An 18505-nucleotide genomic window follows, 5' to 3' on the forward strand; every position below is an offset into this window, starting at 1 on the left:
AATATATTTAAATGTTCTTAGTGTAAAATTCTAAGGGTTTAAATGTATAATACTAATAGTCATTGTAGAAAAGGTTTTTAAATACAATAGATAACAAAAAAATCATTCTTGGTGAGACTGCAAATAAGACATGTCTGTTAATCATCAAAAAGTGTGCAATATCAACCTCGAAGCAAACACTGTGGATGAGAAGACTATCCTATTGTTTCCATTTAATTAAAAGGGCAAGTGCCTAATGGAAAACCATTTCTTGACCATGTTGTACTTACACACTAATTTCTGAGTGTTACATGAATGTAATTCCTTAAAGCAATTTATACCATAGTCTCCTGGGACAACTCTGAATCAATTGGCTCAACAGTACATAACATAATGTTCCACCTTCTACTTCGGTTTAGCAGTAGCGAAGGTATTAAAGACTATTGGTCTCTTCTTACTTGGAGCAAAAGTAAATGAAGGAAACCAAAGAAGAAACTAGTTGACAAGACTAAATACTTCATATGAGGCAAGGCCTATTCGAGTCTGAGACCACAAGAACTAGATGGCCTCCAGTTACCACAAATAACTTGTTCCCAAGACACAATACATGCTTCTGGATATAGGAGCTTGAAAAATGTAGAAGAAAACCCAAATTCATAAAAGAAAAAGGTGAAACTTACTAAAGTGATAAGACACTAGAGAAACTTCCAAAATTAGAGAAATGGCCCAAGATATCTTTCTAACTTGGAACTAAGATCACTCCTCTAGATCTCCTTTCAGCCAAATAGTAGACTGACTTATACAGTATTACCCATAACTAATGGTCTCCCTTAAACCATCAATTATATGAGACTAAACGGTCATCATTTACCCCAAACCAAATATAATAAGCCAAGGAGAGAGAGTGAAGCTAAACAAAGGGAAACAGAATGGAAATGAGAATGCTGACATACTAAAAAAAAAATAATCAATGTCAAAGAACAACATGGTTAACTGAACCTAATCTTTGTAAACTTTTACCTAAAACACAATAAAATACTCAACAAATTTAACTGAAATTGCTTAAGGTCTTGAAGAAGTTTGGAAGAGATGGCAATTAAGATTTGTTACGGCCTTCTTTTGGGTTTAATAATTCCTCACTGCTACACTGCCCTTGAATGAGCCCCACTAGGCACCCAACGACTTCCTTCCATTGATTTTAGTTCACTTGTTGTTCCCTTGTCCCTGGGTTGGGGCCTCACCTCCTTTCCCGACAAGATCTCTGAAGACAAAGCAGGTGCATAAGCAAATGTGGTGAAGAAAGTTGATGGTGCCTGACTGTCAAAAGATACAGCGTCTGGGGTCTTAAAGGCTTGAAGGTAAACAAGGGGCCATCTAGCTCAGAAGCAACAAAGCCCACATAGCAGAAGCACACCAGCCTGTGTGATCATGAGGTGTCGATGGGATCAGGTATCAGGCATCTAAGACCAGAATAAAACCATACCCAAGGTGAATGGGGTTGGGAGGGGGTGTGGGGGTGTGCAGTGGAGACCTAATGCTCACATGTAGACAATTGTACATCTCCTCACAGAGGGGTCACATGGAAGAGATGACCCAGTCAGGGTGCAGTATAGCACCCAGACAGTCTAAATGCTGTCAAACGATCATTATAACAGAGGACTTTAGAACATTAAAAAACTGTTAAGGTTAAAACTTTTAAAGAACCATCACACTGATACTAAAAAATGTCATATATTTATTAATTCATTTAAAATATTTCCTTGAGTACATATAAACTATTCCAGGCACTACAGAAAGAGCAGAAAATGTGAGCGCTAGTTCTGTACATAAACATGGTAACTAAAACAATGATAAAAGATTTAAGACTGGGTAATAGTGGGCTCTGTGTCTATTAGGAAATGAGGAAAGAAATAATAAAGCTGAAACTTAAAGGTTGAATATATATGTGTGTGTGTGTGTGTGTGTATGGTGGTGCTGGTAGTGGGGGAAGTGAGGGGTAGAAATGTGGATGAAATGTTTTTAAACTACAATGGGACTGACGGTTCCAGGGCACACCGGAGAGGGGGAAGCGGGAAGGGAGTGGGTGTTAAACCCAGTGACAAGGGAATAAAAGTGATCTAATCGATGGAGAGGAGGGTGTAGGATGCCTGGTAGGGCTTGATCAAGGGCACTTTAACTGAGAGGACAAGAGGAAAGTAAAAGGAAATAGAGGAAAGAACTAGGAGGCAAAGGGCATTTATAGAGGTCTAAATACAGGCATGTACATATGTAAATATATATATCTGTTGATGGGGAGATAGATTTATATACATATATTTATAGGTTTAGTATTAAGGTAGCAGATGGACATTGGACCTCTACTTAAGTACTCCCTCAATGCAAGAACACTTTGTTCTATTAACTTGGCATTCTTTGATGCTCAACTTCCAGACCCGATTGCTGAAGACAAAGTGGGTGCATAAGTAAATGTGGTGAAGAAAGTTGATGGTGCCTGGAGATGAAATACAGCATCTGGAGTCTTAAAGGCTTGAAGATAAACAAGTGACCATCTAGCTGAGAAACAACAATGCCCACAAGGGGGAAGGAAGTACACCAACCTGTGTGATCACGAGGTGTCGATAGGATCAGGTATCAAAGACCCAGAACAAAAAATTATATTGATGAGAATGAGGGAGAGTGCAGAATGGAGACTCTAAGCCCTTCCTTTTATGGAAGGGTTGTGGAGAAATGACAAGCCAGTCAGAGTGCAGTATAGCACCAATGAAACATACAGCTTTCTTCTAGTTCTTTAATGCTTCCTCCCCAACACTATCATGACCCCAATTCTACCTTACAAATCCAGCTAGATCAGAGCATGCACATGGGTACAGAAAAGAACTAGAAAAAGAGAATACAGAACAGATAAACCCCTCAAGACCAATAATGAGTAGCCATACCAGGAGGGTAAGGGTAAGATGGGGGGATAAAGGGAGAATCGATCATAATGATCTACAATAACCCCCTCCCAGGGGGATGGACAACAGAAATACGGGTGAAGGGAGACATCGGACAGTGTAAGACATGAAAAAATAATAATAATTTATAAATTATCAAGGATTTATAAAGGAGGAAGGGTGGGGGAGGGATGGGGAAAAATGAGAAGCTGATACCAAGGGCTCGGGTAGAAAAAAAATGTTTTGAAAAGGATGATGGCAACAAATGTACAAATGTGCTTGACACAATGGATGGATGGATGGATTGCGATGAGTTATATGAGCCCCCAATAAAATGATTATAAAAAAAAGGCATGAAGAAAAGAACTGGTAAACCAATGACGTTAAGTCTAAGTTACCAAGACTGAGAAGCAATAAAGAGATGAACAAAAGAATGAGACAAAACAACTTCAACAGAGACTATTCTAAGTGAAAGAGTCTGTGAAATGTACTATAAGAGATAAAGAAGTTATGGAACTATAATCTACAGATAGAGTGCAGCTTGATCCAAATTCCAGCATCATTATTTTAAAGGATGGAAATCTAGTCATCACATTTTATCTATAAAGGAGAGAGATCTGAAATAATCAACAAACTACTAAACAACAACGTAAGATGCCTTTCCTGTTCCAAATTCACAACCTACTACACAGCCTCTATAGTCAAAACAACCTGCAACTGGTACATCAACAGATACATACGCCAATAGACCAAAACTAAAATCCCAAAAGTAATTCATCCACCTTTGGACAGGTGAATTTTGACAACAGAATGAAAACCACTAAATAGGAAGAAGAACCCCTATAACAAATGGTGCTGGAAAACTGGATATCCACTTGCAGAGAAATGAAGTAGGACTCATTTTCTCATACCAAAATTCAAGAAGAATCCAAGAACTAAATGTAAACTGTAGGTAATAAATACAAACTCACAACCCTTAATACATGGTAAAGTATATTATCAAACATAACTGATAATACAAGACAAGCCAGATGACTGGGATCTTCTATAATCGCCAGGCGGATGAACAGGTGTGGGAGGAGAGTGAGAGTATGTCCACAAAAAAAAACAAAACCCTGGAATTTTTTCTCCCCAAAGCTATGTATTTAATTTTCTGTTTATAAAACAACTGTTACCACCTTCAAAGTACTCTCCATTACACTTAATGAATTTGACAAATCTGCGATTCCACTCTTGGAAATATTTTTTCACAGTCATCTGTTTGGATGGCTGATAGCACCTCCCTCATTTTTTCTTCACTTCTTGTGTGTCATCAAATCCCTGTCTTTTCATGTCCCTCTGCATTCGCAGAAACAAAAAGAAGATGCACAGAGTGAGGTCAGGTGAGTGAGATGCGTGGGGCAAGAGAGGCATGGTGTTTTTTTGCCAAAAACCGGAGCACTGAGATGGCTGCGTGAGGAGGTACACTGTCATGGTGGCAAAACCAGTGCCCCGTTTGGAATAAATCAGGCCATTTTTGTTGCACACTCTTATGCTCTTTTCAGAATCTCTAAGTAGAAAGCTTGATTAACAATCTGGCCTGGTAGGACAAACTCCAAATGCATTACAAGTTGGCACTTTGGTGTGTTGGGGAAGTTGATGGACATCCACAACGAGGTTTGTCATTAATCGACATATCATCATTTTTGAAATGAGAAAACCACTCATACACTACTTGTAAGCTGTGTTCAATATCACAACAGTTTCTGTGGCACTTTTCCCGAGCAGGAAACAAAATTTCAGAGCTGCATGATGTTCTCTGAAATTGGCCATCACAAGAATGGGGTTTAAGTGAAACTGGTTGGATGAAAAATTCACTGGGACCAGCGAGAACCTTCCCAGGCAACACCACTGGGTGCACTAACTCGGAGAGAGTTGATTGATACTAACATAGCAGGAAAAATGTGTTCTATGATAGTTCCGCCCAGCATTGCTTTGTACTGTTTTGGGAAGGTACCTCCTTGTACATGTTTGATGGAGGTTATTTACTTCAGTATTTATCTTTGCTGCAAAATATATCCATGTATTTGGTGAAGCTTATAGGGCACAAAGCTGTGAAAACTTCTTAGAAACAGGCAAACATATCAAGTGTATTATTTGCTGGGCCTGGGGACTCAGACCATAGTCTAGCAGGACATTAAGTTCAGCTACCATAATATAGTCTACAAAGACAACACTCTACATCCTACTTTGCTAGGTGCTGACTGGAGTCTTCAAAGCTAGTGAGCACCCATCTAAGATGCTACTACTGCTCTTTCCTCATCCAGAGAAAATAAGAGTGATGAAAACCAGAAACACATGGAAATGATTAACCCAATGGACTAATGGGCCATACAAACATTAGTCTCCATGATGCTAAAACCCGAAGAACTACATGGTGCCTAGTAACCACTATCAACAGTTAATAGGAATCACTTTAGAGGGGTCTGGATAATGTGAAAGGAAAATGTTCACTAGAATTCAACCAAGCTTACTAGTGAACTACAGACTGGTTGAACCTTCAAGACTATGGTCCTTAGTCACTCTTTGGGTTTGGAATGGAACTAAACCTGAGGCTCAATTATCAGTCAAAATAACAGCTCTACAAGAGTAACAATAACATTAGGGAGGTATACACACATTAAAATAATAATATGAGATCAAAAGGTCAAAAGTTACTCAAGAACAAAGTTCAGAAGGGTTAGGAAAAGATGAATGGAAACAGGGATGAAGTGTGTGTCATTACACCGAGAGGATGGTAATAAATGATACAAAATGTAATGTGTATGAATTGTTGAACATAAAAGTGATTATCTACTACTCTGTTAATCTTTCCCAAATTCACGGAAGGAAAAAAATGCACTCAGTAGGCTTCTTCATAAAAAACAAGAAAAAAATTAATACGAAGATAATGAATTTTATTTATGATGTTTGAGATAGTATATGAGATATCCAGCCACTTCACAAGAGAAAGATATGGCAGTCTGCTTCCATAAAGATGCATACACATAAACCGCCATGCGGCATTTCTAATCTATTCCTTAGAGGCACTGTGAGTTGGAATCAACTTTACAGCAGGTTTGTTTTTGATTTGCAAATGGTCCAGCGATGTTAAAATGCCTAATAGTAAGCTGGCCTTATGAGGCTAAGTAAAAAAGCACTGCTACTGGGGTTTCAGTTCATACAGGCATTGGTTTATCCCAAGCTAAGTATGTTTAAACATGTCTTTGTCTTTTGTATACATTTTTCTGTACACTTAACAGCGCTTAAAAAAAAAACAACATACATACATACATACATATATATATATATATACATACTGTAAATACTTAAAAAAAAAACATCTGCTAAAAAAAGGTCTCAAGATGTTTCCACACAGGTATACTACAATTGATCCTCAGAGCTAAGTGAAATAATGAAAATTTATATTAAGCTATTCTAATTGTAACAAATCCAAATACTTCCAGACAGTTAATTTGAAGTGCTGTACAATGAAGCAGAATGATTCGAGAAAATTAGATGATCTTTACAGTCCATCATAATAGGATTTAACGCACGGTAGTCCTAACAACTATGACAAAAGCAACGATATGAAGAGACAGGAATTTTATTTCCCACTAAAATGAAATTTAAATTTTTCAAATGCAATAACAAAAAAAGTTGGTACAGAATACCTTCATTTTTCCGGGATTTCACAAGTGTGACTTTGGTAGGTTTGGCCGGTTGGCTGGAAGCCACCGATCGTCTATCTGATCGTGGAGACAAACTTCTTTCTCTGCTTGCACTTCTATCCCTCATCCAACTCTTCTCATTCCTTCTGTTAACCATACCCCCAGGGACACTTCTTGGATCATGCACTTCCTCCTCATAACTGTCTTCTTCATGGTCAGATACTGGTTCAGGATCAGGATGAGCCACTGGTATTTGAATTTTCTTCTTTCTTCGAATGGTCTGTAAGTATAAAATATAAATAACTATATAATATTGTAGCGTCCCGGCCAGCGGGATGCACGAGCAGGACCCTGGGGGGAAAGACGAACCTGGATGGAAAGAAAGACACGGAGACGTGGAGCAAGACAAATGCTGATCAAGCTCATTTATTTGGGCAAAGTTAGGGGAATATAAAGAGGAACTGGGAGGTGCATATTCTAATAAGGTGTGCTGCACAATATCCAATCCAACATGTATTATTATAATGAAGCATAAGAATGTTAACCAATCGGCTATCCATCATATTCTCATATGGTATGTCTGTAGTCCAATGAGTGCTTAGTATTTCAACCAATGGGTGAAGAGTGGGGAAGATAACCAACCAAGGTCACGTAGCTGCAGAACAGTTACAGCTGCACAATGGTCAAAGAACACTTCGGGGGGAGACGGGGTGGGGGTGGTGGGGTGGTGGGGGTAACACAAACTGCAAGAGGTCTCAGACATTTTCATAGAACAAGGAATCTTTGGTGACTAAGATATCTTTTAAGGCATAACCACCTGCCAGTAATTTTCCACTAGGGCCGGTCACTGTTTGAAGGACCTTGAGAACGTCTGCTAGGGCCGGCTCCTGACATAATATGATAAATTTTCATATATATTTTTTATCTCCTAAATGAATATATTTCCCTTTTTAACTATTAATTTAAATATGAATCAAAGATAAAATACACAAGCCATTAATAATTTACTGATGCCTATTTATTTTCTAATTTCTTAATAAACAGGTTTGATTAAGCAGCTAATAAAGTACTTAATTCACAAAGATCTTTAGGGAGTATTAATCACAAGTTTAAAGGGAAACTAATAATTGCTGGTGGTATGACTAATTCTATTGAAAATACTGTAGTAGATGCTACAAAAATTATATTAACCTTGCAAATACAACTTGATTCCTTAAATATTTCAGAATGGATCAGCTGACAATTGTCCTGTCAGGCCTTTCAGTGAAATATATGGTACTAACATTCAAATTAGTACGGTGAAGCTCATTAACCCAGTTACACTTTACCAATACATACTTCAGTGTCTGTATTGCTGCAATTTTAAGCTTCTGGTTGAAAGACATTGTTATTCTTTTCTCATCAACTCTGTTAATTGGCTCAGTCCTGCTCGTCCTCCTCCCCCATTTCCTTCATTGTCTATTAAAATCTGCCTTCAATATCTTGTGGTGGTGGTGTCTCTTAATTCCTCAACTGCACTTTACTTTTTCACACTGCTATATAAATGATCTCGTGACTAATGGAGCCTCTCTGCTAAGTTTACAAGGGTCTTTTTAAGTAGACACTGGGTCGTCTTCTTGTGATACCTTTTATCAATTTAAACTTTCCCCTGTTCAAATTAGTTCCAATCCTCCCATGTTCTATTTTCCCAGTTCATAAATTCTATCCTGTTTTTATTCTTCCTCCTAAATTTGTATACTCCAATATTTAAATAACTTTTTAGACTATCTTGACCTGTCAATCATCTGCCATGACAAAATCCAGTCCTGTATCATCTTTACTTTTGGATCACAGCATTTCCAAAAAGTCAGTTTCTGTCAATTCCAACTCACGGTGACTCCCTGTGTATAAGATTAAAACTGTGCTATATAAGTTTCAACAGCTGATTTCAGAAGTAGAGGTCTTACTCACAAGGTAGATGTGAACTTCTAACCTTTTAATAAGCAGCATAGTATATGAACAATTTGCACCACACAGTGACTCCACTTTACAAATTAGATGATCTATAAATTCACTTTATTAAGCAGAATTCTCACTTTGTTCAGCAATCTTTTCATCCCTTCTATTTGCCTCTCTATATGCTAGTGTAGGTAATCAAAAAACTACTCGATAAACACTCAATTATTCAGCCTGTTTTATGGAGATCAAGGACCACTTCCTTTCCCCTCCACTCTTAAATCTTTCATTTATTTGGCCTTTCTTCCTCTGTTCTCAAAGAGCACACTTATTTTCTCTCTCTAAGAATCAAACTTGATATTTGGTTTCTTATTCTCCTACCCGCCCACGTTTTCAGACCTTTCTCAAATTACCAGGCCACAAGTTTCTTGCTACTTTAATCTCTCATATATACTTCAGTTCATACTTTTTAAAGTTCCCCAAATTACGCTCAGTGAATATAATTAAATCAGCATCAGAAGCAAAATTATTCCGCAAACTCTATCATAACCTTCTCCTTAAACATGGCTAAACATATACTATCTTAAATACGTTACAGGTTATAAACCTACTTCCTACTTATATAGGGAAAAGTCTGGTTTAGGAACACCACTTTTTTGGATGTCTGACCACTGTGGGGTACCATGTACTTAACATTTTGCAAAGAAAAATAAAACAAAGAGGCTCTACATTAAAAGGAACGAGGGGTTTTAAATAGCTGAAGGTATATGCTAACAATGTTGGAGACGGAAAGAAAACAACAAAACAAAACGTGTATCTAAGGTGCTCACTCTGGAGTACGTGGCAATCCATCTGAATGGCACTGTAAGTAATAATGACAATGCCAGGATCCGCAGCTAAAGGAAGAAAACCAAAGCATATTCCAGCTTACAAAAACCTAAGCGGTCATTATAAAAAGGGGAAATATGCTGTGTAAAAACTATAATTTCATTATACAAACTGTTAAATATTTTATCATCCACTAATCAGTCTGAATACTAAATGTACTTTAAAATGACATTACAGCTATAAAAATATAATGAAGTGGTGAAAACAAGTATACATTAGGTAAACAAAGTATAAATTATCTGTCATTTGAAACAAGTAAACAAATACTGGGTTTATTGCCACTTGAGAGCTCTCATCAAAGCACTGACAGTGTTGTGAGGTAAATCATATGTTGGGGACAGCCTCTAGGAACACTCCATCTTAGTTCTTTATCACAGTACACAGAGGTCAAAATCTGAGGCACGAGTCTCATCTCATCAGACTCCCACCTTTCTATGGGATCCACTGTGGTTCTGAGCTTTTGCTGGAAGGCAGAAAGGTACTCAATGAACAAAACAGGAGCTCCGACAGATAATCCAGCAAACTAGTCTCTTTCTATTGCTTTGTGTATCTGAACTAGACCCCCAATGTCTTAAGCAGGGCCTTTACCAGTCCTTTCAGAAGACTGGTAGGGCAAAAAGTGGGGAAGGACAAAGCGGCACAGTAGCTTTTGTACTTCTAAATATGGTTAATTTACAGAGTTATAACATTAAATATATTCCGTGTTGTAATTGCCCAATTTTAACCGTAATTTGAAGGGTCAAGCGCAAGTAACACAAATAACACAGAGTCAAGCCAAGGTAACAAGTTGGGCTGCTTAGTTTGGGTCAGCAGTTTAAACTCACCAGCTGCTCTGTGGAAAGAAGATACTGCTGTCTGCTCCTGTGACGATTCCGTCTCAGAAACCCACAGGGCTGCTATGAGCCGGAATCAATCCAACGGCAGTGAATTTGGTTTTAGTTTTTGATAGGAACTTTTTTCTTACTTAGAAAAAAGCTATTTCAGAGACTTAGGAAACAAAGATTTTAGCTATAGCTGTAGCAAAAAGCTAAATCAAAACTCTACAGTAAGAATCTTAAGATTCTTTCTGACTGTAATATATACCTGATGGTACACATGTTCAAGGGAAAATGCACAACTTGCTCATTAACAAATATAACATAGTGCTGTTTATTTCCAATTGGTTATGTGCCACAATAAGTTGTAATTGAAAGAGAAGGGTAGCCATTCTGCTCTTCCCTCGTTTCTTTTTTAATAGAAATAATCTTGGTATTTGAACTTTCATAACATAGCACTAGTAATAGAAAAAACATTATTACTTATAAACACTGAACTATGGAACATTATTCTAATCTTCACTTTTTTAAAGAAGAATGAATTCAAACACCAGAAATAAGTCGAACAATAAAGCAGGTACCTTTCACATTACTAAATTACACGTATAAGATACTTACAATTTTTGCATTTTTCCCACTTTTCCTTAGTTGCTGAACAGCAAAAGCATGTTCAACATTATCCATTGAAACTCCATTAACCATTGCAACTCGGTCATTTTCCCTAGGAGACAAAACAGACACCTAATTAAGATGTTAAAGAAAAACATAAGCAGCTGGGCTTCACTTGAGGACATTCAATAATAGCAGGTCACCTGTTAGAGGGACAGTAACTTTCCCAGGTAAACACTAAACTGTTCGTGAGCAGGATGAGATGAGGTGAAATTACCACTAGTTCTCGTGGGAGATTGGGCTGGGCAGAGGTTCTGTGCAAATCAAATTCTTGCTTTGCCTTGATGCCCTTTGTGACATAAAGTAAGTAACCCCAGGCCGTTTAAAAAAAAGAAAATAAAAACACAAAAAGTTTGTGAAAGTATTTTTAAAATTGTTACTTCTAAAAAATATTAAGTTAAAAAACATTTGTCCTTCAGAACAGCAGTAATATGATGTCAAAAATATCTTGCTCTTAGGTTTGGCTAAAAATATGAAAGCACTTTTGAAATTTTTTTATCATTGACCTAAAGCAAATAATTGCTTTAAATTATTAACACGGTGTTTCTGCAAAGGACTGAGCACAATAAATTGAGTTATTTGGGGTAATATAGTTATAGGGAATTTAAATAATACTAAGCCATAATATTGAGAAATAAGACATTACTCTTTATCTGTTGATGAATATGGCAAAACCCACTAAAGTGGTATGCAAATGTTAAGATGTGAACAGTGCTTGTAACATGCTCCAAAGAGTAAAAGACATGCTTACTGTAACTGGCCTTCAGCTGGTCCTCCTTTCAGCACATCTGAAATTACTATTGAGGTTTCCCCACTCTGAAAATGAGGATTATCTCTTCCACCAGATATTGCAATTCCAAATCCAAATCCAGGAGCCTAGTATAATTATAGTAAAATGCTGATATTAAAGGCAACAAAATTTTTTCATTGCTTCATAGTCTACAACCTAGAACAGTTAAGATATAAAAAATACTAACATACATACTTGTGTATAACCCGAGTTTTTCAGCACATTTTAAATGCAGTTTTTGTGGTAAAATTAGGTGCCTCGACTGATATTCGGGTTGGCTTATACTTGAGTATATATGGTATATACCATGATATAATATGATTCAAATGGTTACACATAGGAATTATTTATCTTTGTGCAGGTTTATATGTTTTAATAAATTAAATGCTGGTCATAATGGAATAGTGTTATTATCTTTTGTATTTATTTCAATAAAGGAGCCCCATGGGGTCTTCTAGGCTATAATCTTTACAGGAGAGGTCACCAGGTTTTTCTCCAGCACAGCTACTGAGAGATTCAAACCGCAATTTTTAAACTAGCAGCTGAGTACTAAACCATTGCACCACCAAAGTTCACCAATAGAACATTAAAATTTGCCAATTATATGTGGGTGTTTTTAAGAATTGCATTAACAATATCTTTTAAAATCCCAAGTATTGAAATCCTGAACTTATTTTACTTATCATCAGAAAGGATACCCAAGAGATTAGCAGTGCTACACTTTTTTTCACCAAAACAAACACTGGCAACTAATTTATAGACTGACCAACTTAACAAGCATAGATACCATGTGCCATTTTATACAACAAAGTAGGTGTAGCTTTGAAAATCAAATATTGGTTATTTCAATTTCCTTCATTATGTTAAAATCTCGGTATGAGTAACTGTCATTCACTGTTATTGAGTTGATTCTGGCTCACAGCAACCCTACGAGGCAAAATAGGGCTGCTGAGACTAAATCTTCATAGGATCAGATAGTCTCATCTTTCTTTGAAACAGCACCTGGTGGATTTGAACTGCTGGCCTGGGGTTAGGAATTCCCAGTGCTTATTAATTCACTGTGCCACTATGGCTCAGTGCATTGCGGTAACATCTAATGCATCTTGCATATAACGAGAAGTGTACACTAAGAATATAAATCATTAGTCCTATATATAACTAAAGAAAACGATTATAAACATACTTCAAAATAAGCTAAAAACCTTTACCACAATGACTAAGAACAGCATAGCATAAAAGAAAAAATTCAAACCATTCAAAAATTATTTTTAAAATTTTCCTAATCATGAAGAAATCTACACCATTCTTCAGAAAGGATGTGAAGTAGAAGCAGCCCTCCTTTTACTATTTCATAGATATTACTTTTTGTCCCCTAATGCAAACTGAAGCATGAAAACTCTGTTTCAGGCAAATCTAATGACACCATTTTTCTAATAGCATGTGCTCCTATCTTGTTTCTGGGCCACATTTTGGTAATTCTTACAATATTTTCAAACGTTTTCATAATGTTACTGTGCACACTAATAGATGATAGTAGAGTGTGAACATAATGTTTCTCTGCACTGGGAAACAAAAAAGTATGGGATTCACTTTACTATGATACTCTTTATTACTCTATTGTGATGGTCTGGACTGAACCTGCAATGTCTATGAGACCTGTGAAGCATTCATAATAGACTAAAGAAACATCAAGCATTTTCTTTTTTTTTTTACATCAAGAATTTTCATAGGGCTCCAGGATCACTACTCAAAATCACTACACCATATAAAGCTACCCAAGAATAAAAATAATAACTCCCTTCTTCAGCTGTCTGCTATCCAGTCAACAGAGATGGCATCCGAAACTTGAAGGTGACAGGTGTCATGACTTTCTCTCCCACCCCAAAGCAACTGCAGGCGTAAAAATAAGGCAAATAGGCGTAAAAATAAGGCAAATAAGCAATGAAACCTCTTCACTAAAATAGGCAAATAGTAGTTGTTAGGTGCCATGGAGCCAGTTTTGAACCACAGTGACATTATGCACCAGAGAGACAGCCCTGTCTCGCACCATTTTAACAACTGCTCCTATGCTTGAGTCCATTACTGCAGCCAGTGTCAATACCTCTCTGTGGGCCTTTCTCTTTTTCACCGCCCCTCTACCAGACATGATGTCCCTCTCCAGGGACAAAGTATGTAAGAAAGTCTCACCATCTTTGCCTCGAAAGAGCACTCCAGCTGTACTTTTTCCAAGACAGACTGGTTTGTCCTTTCAGCAGTCTGTAATACTTTCAATATTCTTTGCCAGCACTACAACTCAAATGCCATCAATTCTTCTTTTCAATGTCCAACTTTCAGATACACGAGACAATGAAAAATACCGTGCCTGGATCAGGTACATCGTAGTCCTCAAAGTAACATCACAATACGTGGGGTCTCCTTTTACTCTTTTGATGACATCTTGTGATATACACAAATGTCGCACTTTTAGAAGGTCCTAGTCCTGTATTTTGTTGTCTGTAGTGGGGGTATTTTTCATTATGTTTGGTAATGTATTTAAGCCTTCTATTAGGGCCCTTACATTTGTGCTTGTTTTTTTTCATCATGATCTTTATGTTCTAGGATTTATATTTAGGTCTTAATCCATCTTTAGTTTTTTTCTTAATGTGAGGGGTAGGTCCTGTTTCACTTTTTGGCAGGTAGAGATGCAGTTTTTCTAGAACCACACTGAAAAGGCTATCTCTTCATTTATTTGTTTTAGTTCCTTTTGAAAGATCAGATGGTGTGTAGGTACTTGGTTGTATTTCTAGGCTTTTATTTTAATCCATTGGTCTTCATGTCTATCATACCAATACCAAGCTGTTTTGATAACCATGGCTAGATAATAAGTTTTGAAATCTAAGAATGAAAGCCTTCCTACTTTTTGTTTTTTTAAGAGTTTTTTGTTTATCTTGGGTGTCTTTCCATTCCATATAAAGTTGGTAATTAGTTTCTCCAATTCTTTAAATAATTTTGCTAGAATCTGCATTTGGATTAGAGTGCTTTTGGTAATATTACATTTCCACTATATTAACCATGGGACATTCTTCAATTTGCGGTAATCTTTTTTGGTTTCTTGTGTATTTTATAGGTTTCTTTGTACAAATCTTTCACTGCTAATATTTATTCCTAGATATTTTATCTTTTGGGTAGTTGTTTTAAATAGTATTGCTCTTTTAATTTCCTTTTCAGTGTCATCTTTTTAATATACAAGAATCCAACTGATTTTTGTATGTTGACTGTATAGCCTGCCATGCTGCTGAATTTTTCAACTAGTTCCACAAGAAGATTGTATCATCTGCAAAGAAAGCTAAGTTTTGTTTCTTCTGCGCCAATATTGTTCTTTTAATATCTTTTTGATGTCTTATAACTCTGGCTAAGACTTCCAGGGCTATGTTAAATAAGAGTGTTGATAAAGGGTAATCCTGTCTGGTTCCCATTAGAAGAGGGAATGCTTTTAATTTCTGTCCATTAAGATGGTAGCCATTGGTTTTGATACATGGCCTTTACTGTATTATGTTGAGGAATTTTCCTTCTATTTTATTGAGGTTTTTTTTTTTTTAACACGAATGGATGTTCAATCTTATCAAATGCCACTTCTGTATTAATGTAATGTTTTTTCCCCAGTTGTTTTGTTTATATAGTGGATTATATTGATTGTTTTCCTAATACTAAACCAGCCTTGCATACTTGGGGAAAAAAGATGAAGCATTCTACTCCTGTAAAGATGTACAGCCTAAGAAACACACAGGGCAGTTCTGTTCTGTCCTATAGGAACTCTATGAGTTGGCATCGACTCAATGGCAGTGGACTGAGTGGCTGCATACCTGGTATGAATCCCACTTGATCATGACTTTTTTTTAATGCTTTGTTGAATTTTGTTAGATAGAATTTTTTGAAAGTTTTGACAAGGAATAATGGTGGCATAGAGGCTATGTGTAGGGCTGTTAGCCGTGAAGTCAGCAGTTCGAAACCACCAGTCAATCCAAGGGAGAAAGACAAGGTTTCCTATTCCTGTAAAAAGTTAAAGAGTCCTGAAAACCCACAGGGGCAGTTCTATCCTATCCTACAGGGTCTCAAGAGTTGGAACCAACCAGACAGCAGTGTTTGCGGTTGTAGTTTTTGGTTATATTCATCAGGGATATTAGTCTATAATTTTCAATTCTGGTGATGTCTCTGTTTGGCATACAGATATCATGGGTTTGTGTCATAAAATGAATTTGGTACTATATTATCCTTTTCTATATTCTGAAATCATTTATGTAGGGCTGGTATTAACTCTTCTCTAAATGCCTATTAGAATTCCCCAGTAAAATCATTTACGGACTTTTTGACTGAGTTTTTAATGACCTGATCAATTTCTCATTGTTAAAGGACTGTTGAGGTTTTCTACAAGTCTCTGTTAATTTAGATAGGTAATGTTTCTAGAAATTTATGCATTTCTTCTATATTGTCAAGTTGTTGGAATACAATTTTTCATAATACTGTGATTATTTTTTTAATTTCAGTTGGTTTTGTGGTGGTTTCACCTATTTTTATTTCTTCTTCATAATTGCTTTTTCTTCTTTCCCCTTGTTAGTTACCCATTTTGTTAATACTTTCAAAAATTTTTTGATTTGTTGACAAAAATATATATATTGTACTTTTGTTGAGTGAAGCATTCTGTATATATCTAAAAAAATCAAGTTGATTTTGTCTTTTTTTCTTTCTACTTGACCAATCTTTGCTCAAAAGTGATGTTAAAGTCTCCTAATCCTATTATATTATAGTGTATTAATGTCTTTGTTTCTATAGGAATTTTATTAAGGTACTTTGAAAGTCTTTTATTGGGTACATAGATATGGCTATGGCTGATAATAGGCTCATGTTTTTTAATTTAGTCGTTGTATCTTAACTGATGATGAATTCGATCTATTTATATTCATTGGTGCTACTGATAAGTATGATTTTGTTGTTCTATTTTTTTATGATATTGGTTTTGTTTCTATCCTGCAGTTCTTTTTAGATATTTCTTGTCAATACTTTACTTTTTAATTTCATTTTACTGTTTTAATGGTTCTCATTTTGTTTTCCTGAGGTTTCACCTTTCTTTGAGATTCGTGCTTTGTCTTCATTTCAGATTTGAGCAGTGTATTTTTTGTGAAAGATTCCTTATCTTCTCCATTCAACTGTTTATCTACTTTGTGCCCTCTAAATGTTGTTGTTCTTATCATCTTCATTGCAAACATGTTATCTATGGTAATTTATTTAAATTTGTATGGTTGTTTCACTTTGTTACTTAAGTAGGCTGATTTCATGATAATACAGGCTTGTATAATTTTAGTTTGTTGTCTGTAGTTTCTAAGGATGGTCTTGATTTTACAAACTCCTTTATTTTTCCTTAAATTTGAGGAAAATTTTTGCAGGATGGATTCTTGGTTAGCAGGTACTCCCCCTCCCCCACTTTCAAAACTTGCCTGAAGGGTTTCAATAGAAAAACCTGAACTTTTCCTAAATGGTTGATCTTTATAGGTGATTGTTTTTCACCCCTCCAGATGGATGGATTTTTTGTTTATGTTAGAAAGTGTGTTAGACCGGTTGACTAAGGAAACAAATCCAGAGACACTCATATGTGTGTAAGAGAGATTTATATCAGAGCAGTTGTGTATTGAGAAAACATCCCAGCCCAGTCCAGATCAAGTCCATAATTCCAATATTAGCCCATATGTCCAATTCTAGTCCATACATTTCTCTTTAGACTCACGCAGCACATGCAGTGATGCTGAATGCAGGAATATCAGAGGCCAATGAGTCTCGTGGATCCAGTGGTGGTGGAAGCATTTCAACACTCGTGTGGGTTTCCATGTGAGAATATCCTAACAGTTCCTTTTCTCATAAACAAATTGTTTTTACTGTCAGTAAAAAACGGTAAAAACTCAGCTCTCTGAGTTTCTCCTCCACAGGAAGGTGAAGCAGTGTGTGTGGCCCCTCTTCCAGAGAGAAAGAGGGGAAGTTCCCAGAATCCTCATGAGGAGGTTATGCCCACAAGGAGGCATCATCAGGAGATGACCTAATTGACAGGCTAGACTCCACCCTTATACTTATCTAGGTGACATGAACTTATGCAACTACCACAGAAAGTCTATGATGTGTCATGGTGACTTTTTGTCCCCTCCCTGGGGCAATCCTAGTTGGAGTTCTCTGAGCTTAATAGTTGTTTTATGTTCTAAAATTAAGATAATTCACCATTAATACTTTTCAACCCTTTTTGGGGTAGTTACTATTTCTCTATTTTGGGATGTTTTATCAAAAATAAGTCATTCTTTTGGCATGTACCAAATAATTCTTGGGTTTCTTCAGCTTTTTTGTAACTTGTATCTTGGTTTTGAGAGATGTGTTTTTGAGTTCATGGACTCTTGTTTCCATTGTTTTAGTTCTATTTTATTTTTCCAAAGTGTTAAAGCAGCTGAAGAATATTGCTATAAACTCCCACATGGGAGGATCTAAAGCTTTCTCCTTCTCCAATATCTCCTTTGGGTTCATATCTGTATGTATTCCAGCCAAGTGATCCATTTTCGTTTGTTTCCAGATGTGCGCAGACACTGTTGCTTCCATGATACTGCCTCTCCCCCACTGGCCACAAAGCAATATCCAGAACTTTTAAGTTCTGGAGAGCCAAGGATGGCCAGGCAATTTGAAACTAGCAGGATTTAAATGCAAGAAACAAACTAAACACTGTCTCTGTCGAAATCCTGGCTTCAAAGCTGCCTGTCAAGTCCCCAAGGAGTGAGAGACAATGATCAACACAACTAA

At 36.6% G+C, this 18505-nt stretch overlaps 1 protein-coding gene across 1 annotated transcript in view; it reads right to left on the reverse strand.

Moving 5' to 3' along the window:
* Positions 1-18505, reverse strand: part of TJP1 (tight junction protein 1) — a 172137-nt gene that overhangs the window by 77446 nt on the left and 76186 nt on the right. Inside the window, exons 3-5 of the mRNA XM_045286303.1 lie at positions 11660-11784; positions 10858-10960; positions 6605-6881 (exon numbers count right to left, since the gene is read on the reverse strand). Coding sequence (XP_045142238.1) covers positions 6605-6881; positions 10858-10960; positions 11660-11784 — 505 coding nt within the window. The remainder of the gene's footprint in view (positions 1-6604; positions 6882-10857; positions 10961-11659; positions 11785-18505) is intronic.

The sequence above is a fragment of the Echinops telfairi genome, unplaced genomic scaffold (assembly GCF_000313985.2).
Source record: "Echinops telfairi isolate 266 unplaced genomic scaffold, ASM31398v2 ScPeMD7_7;HRSCAF=31, whole genome shotgun sequence".
Taxonomy (NCBI): domain Eukaryota; kingdom Metazoa; phylum Chordata; class Mammalia; order Afrosoricida; family Tenrecidae; genus Echinops; species Echinops telfairi.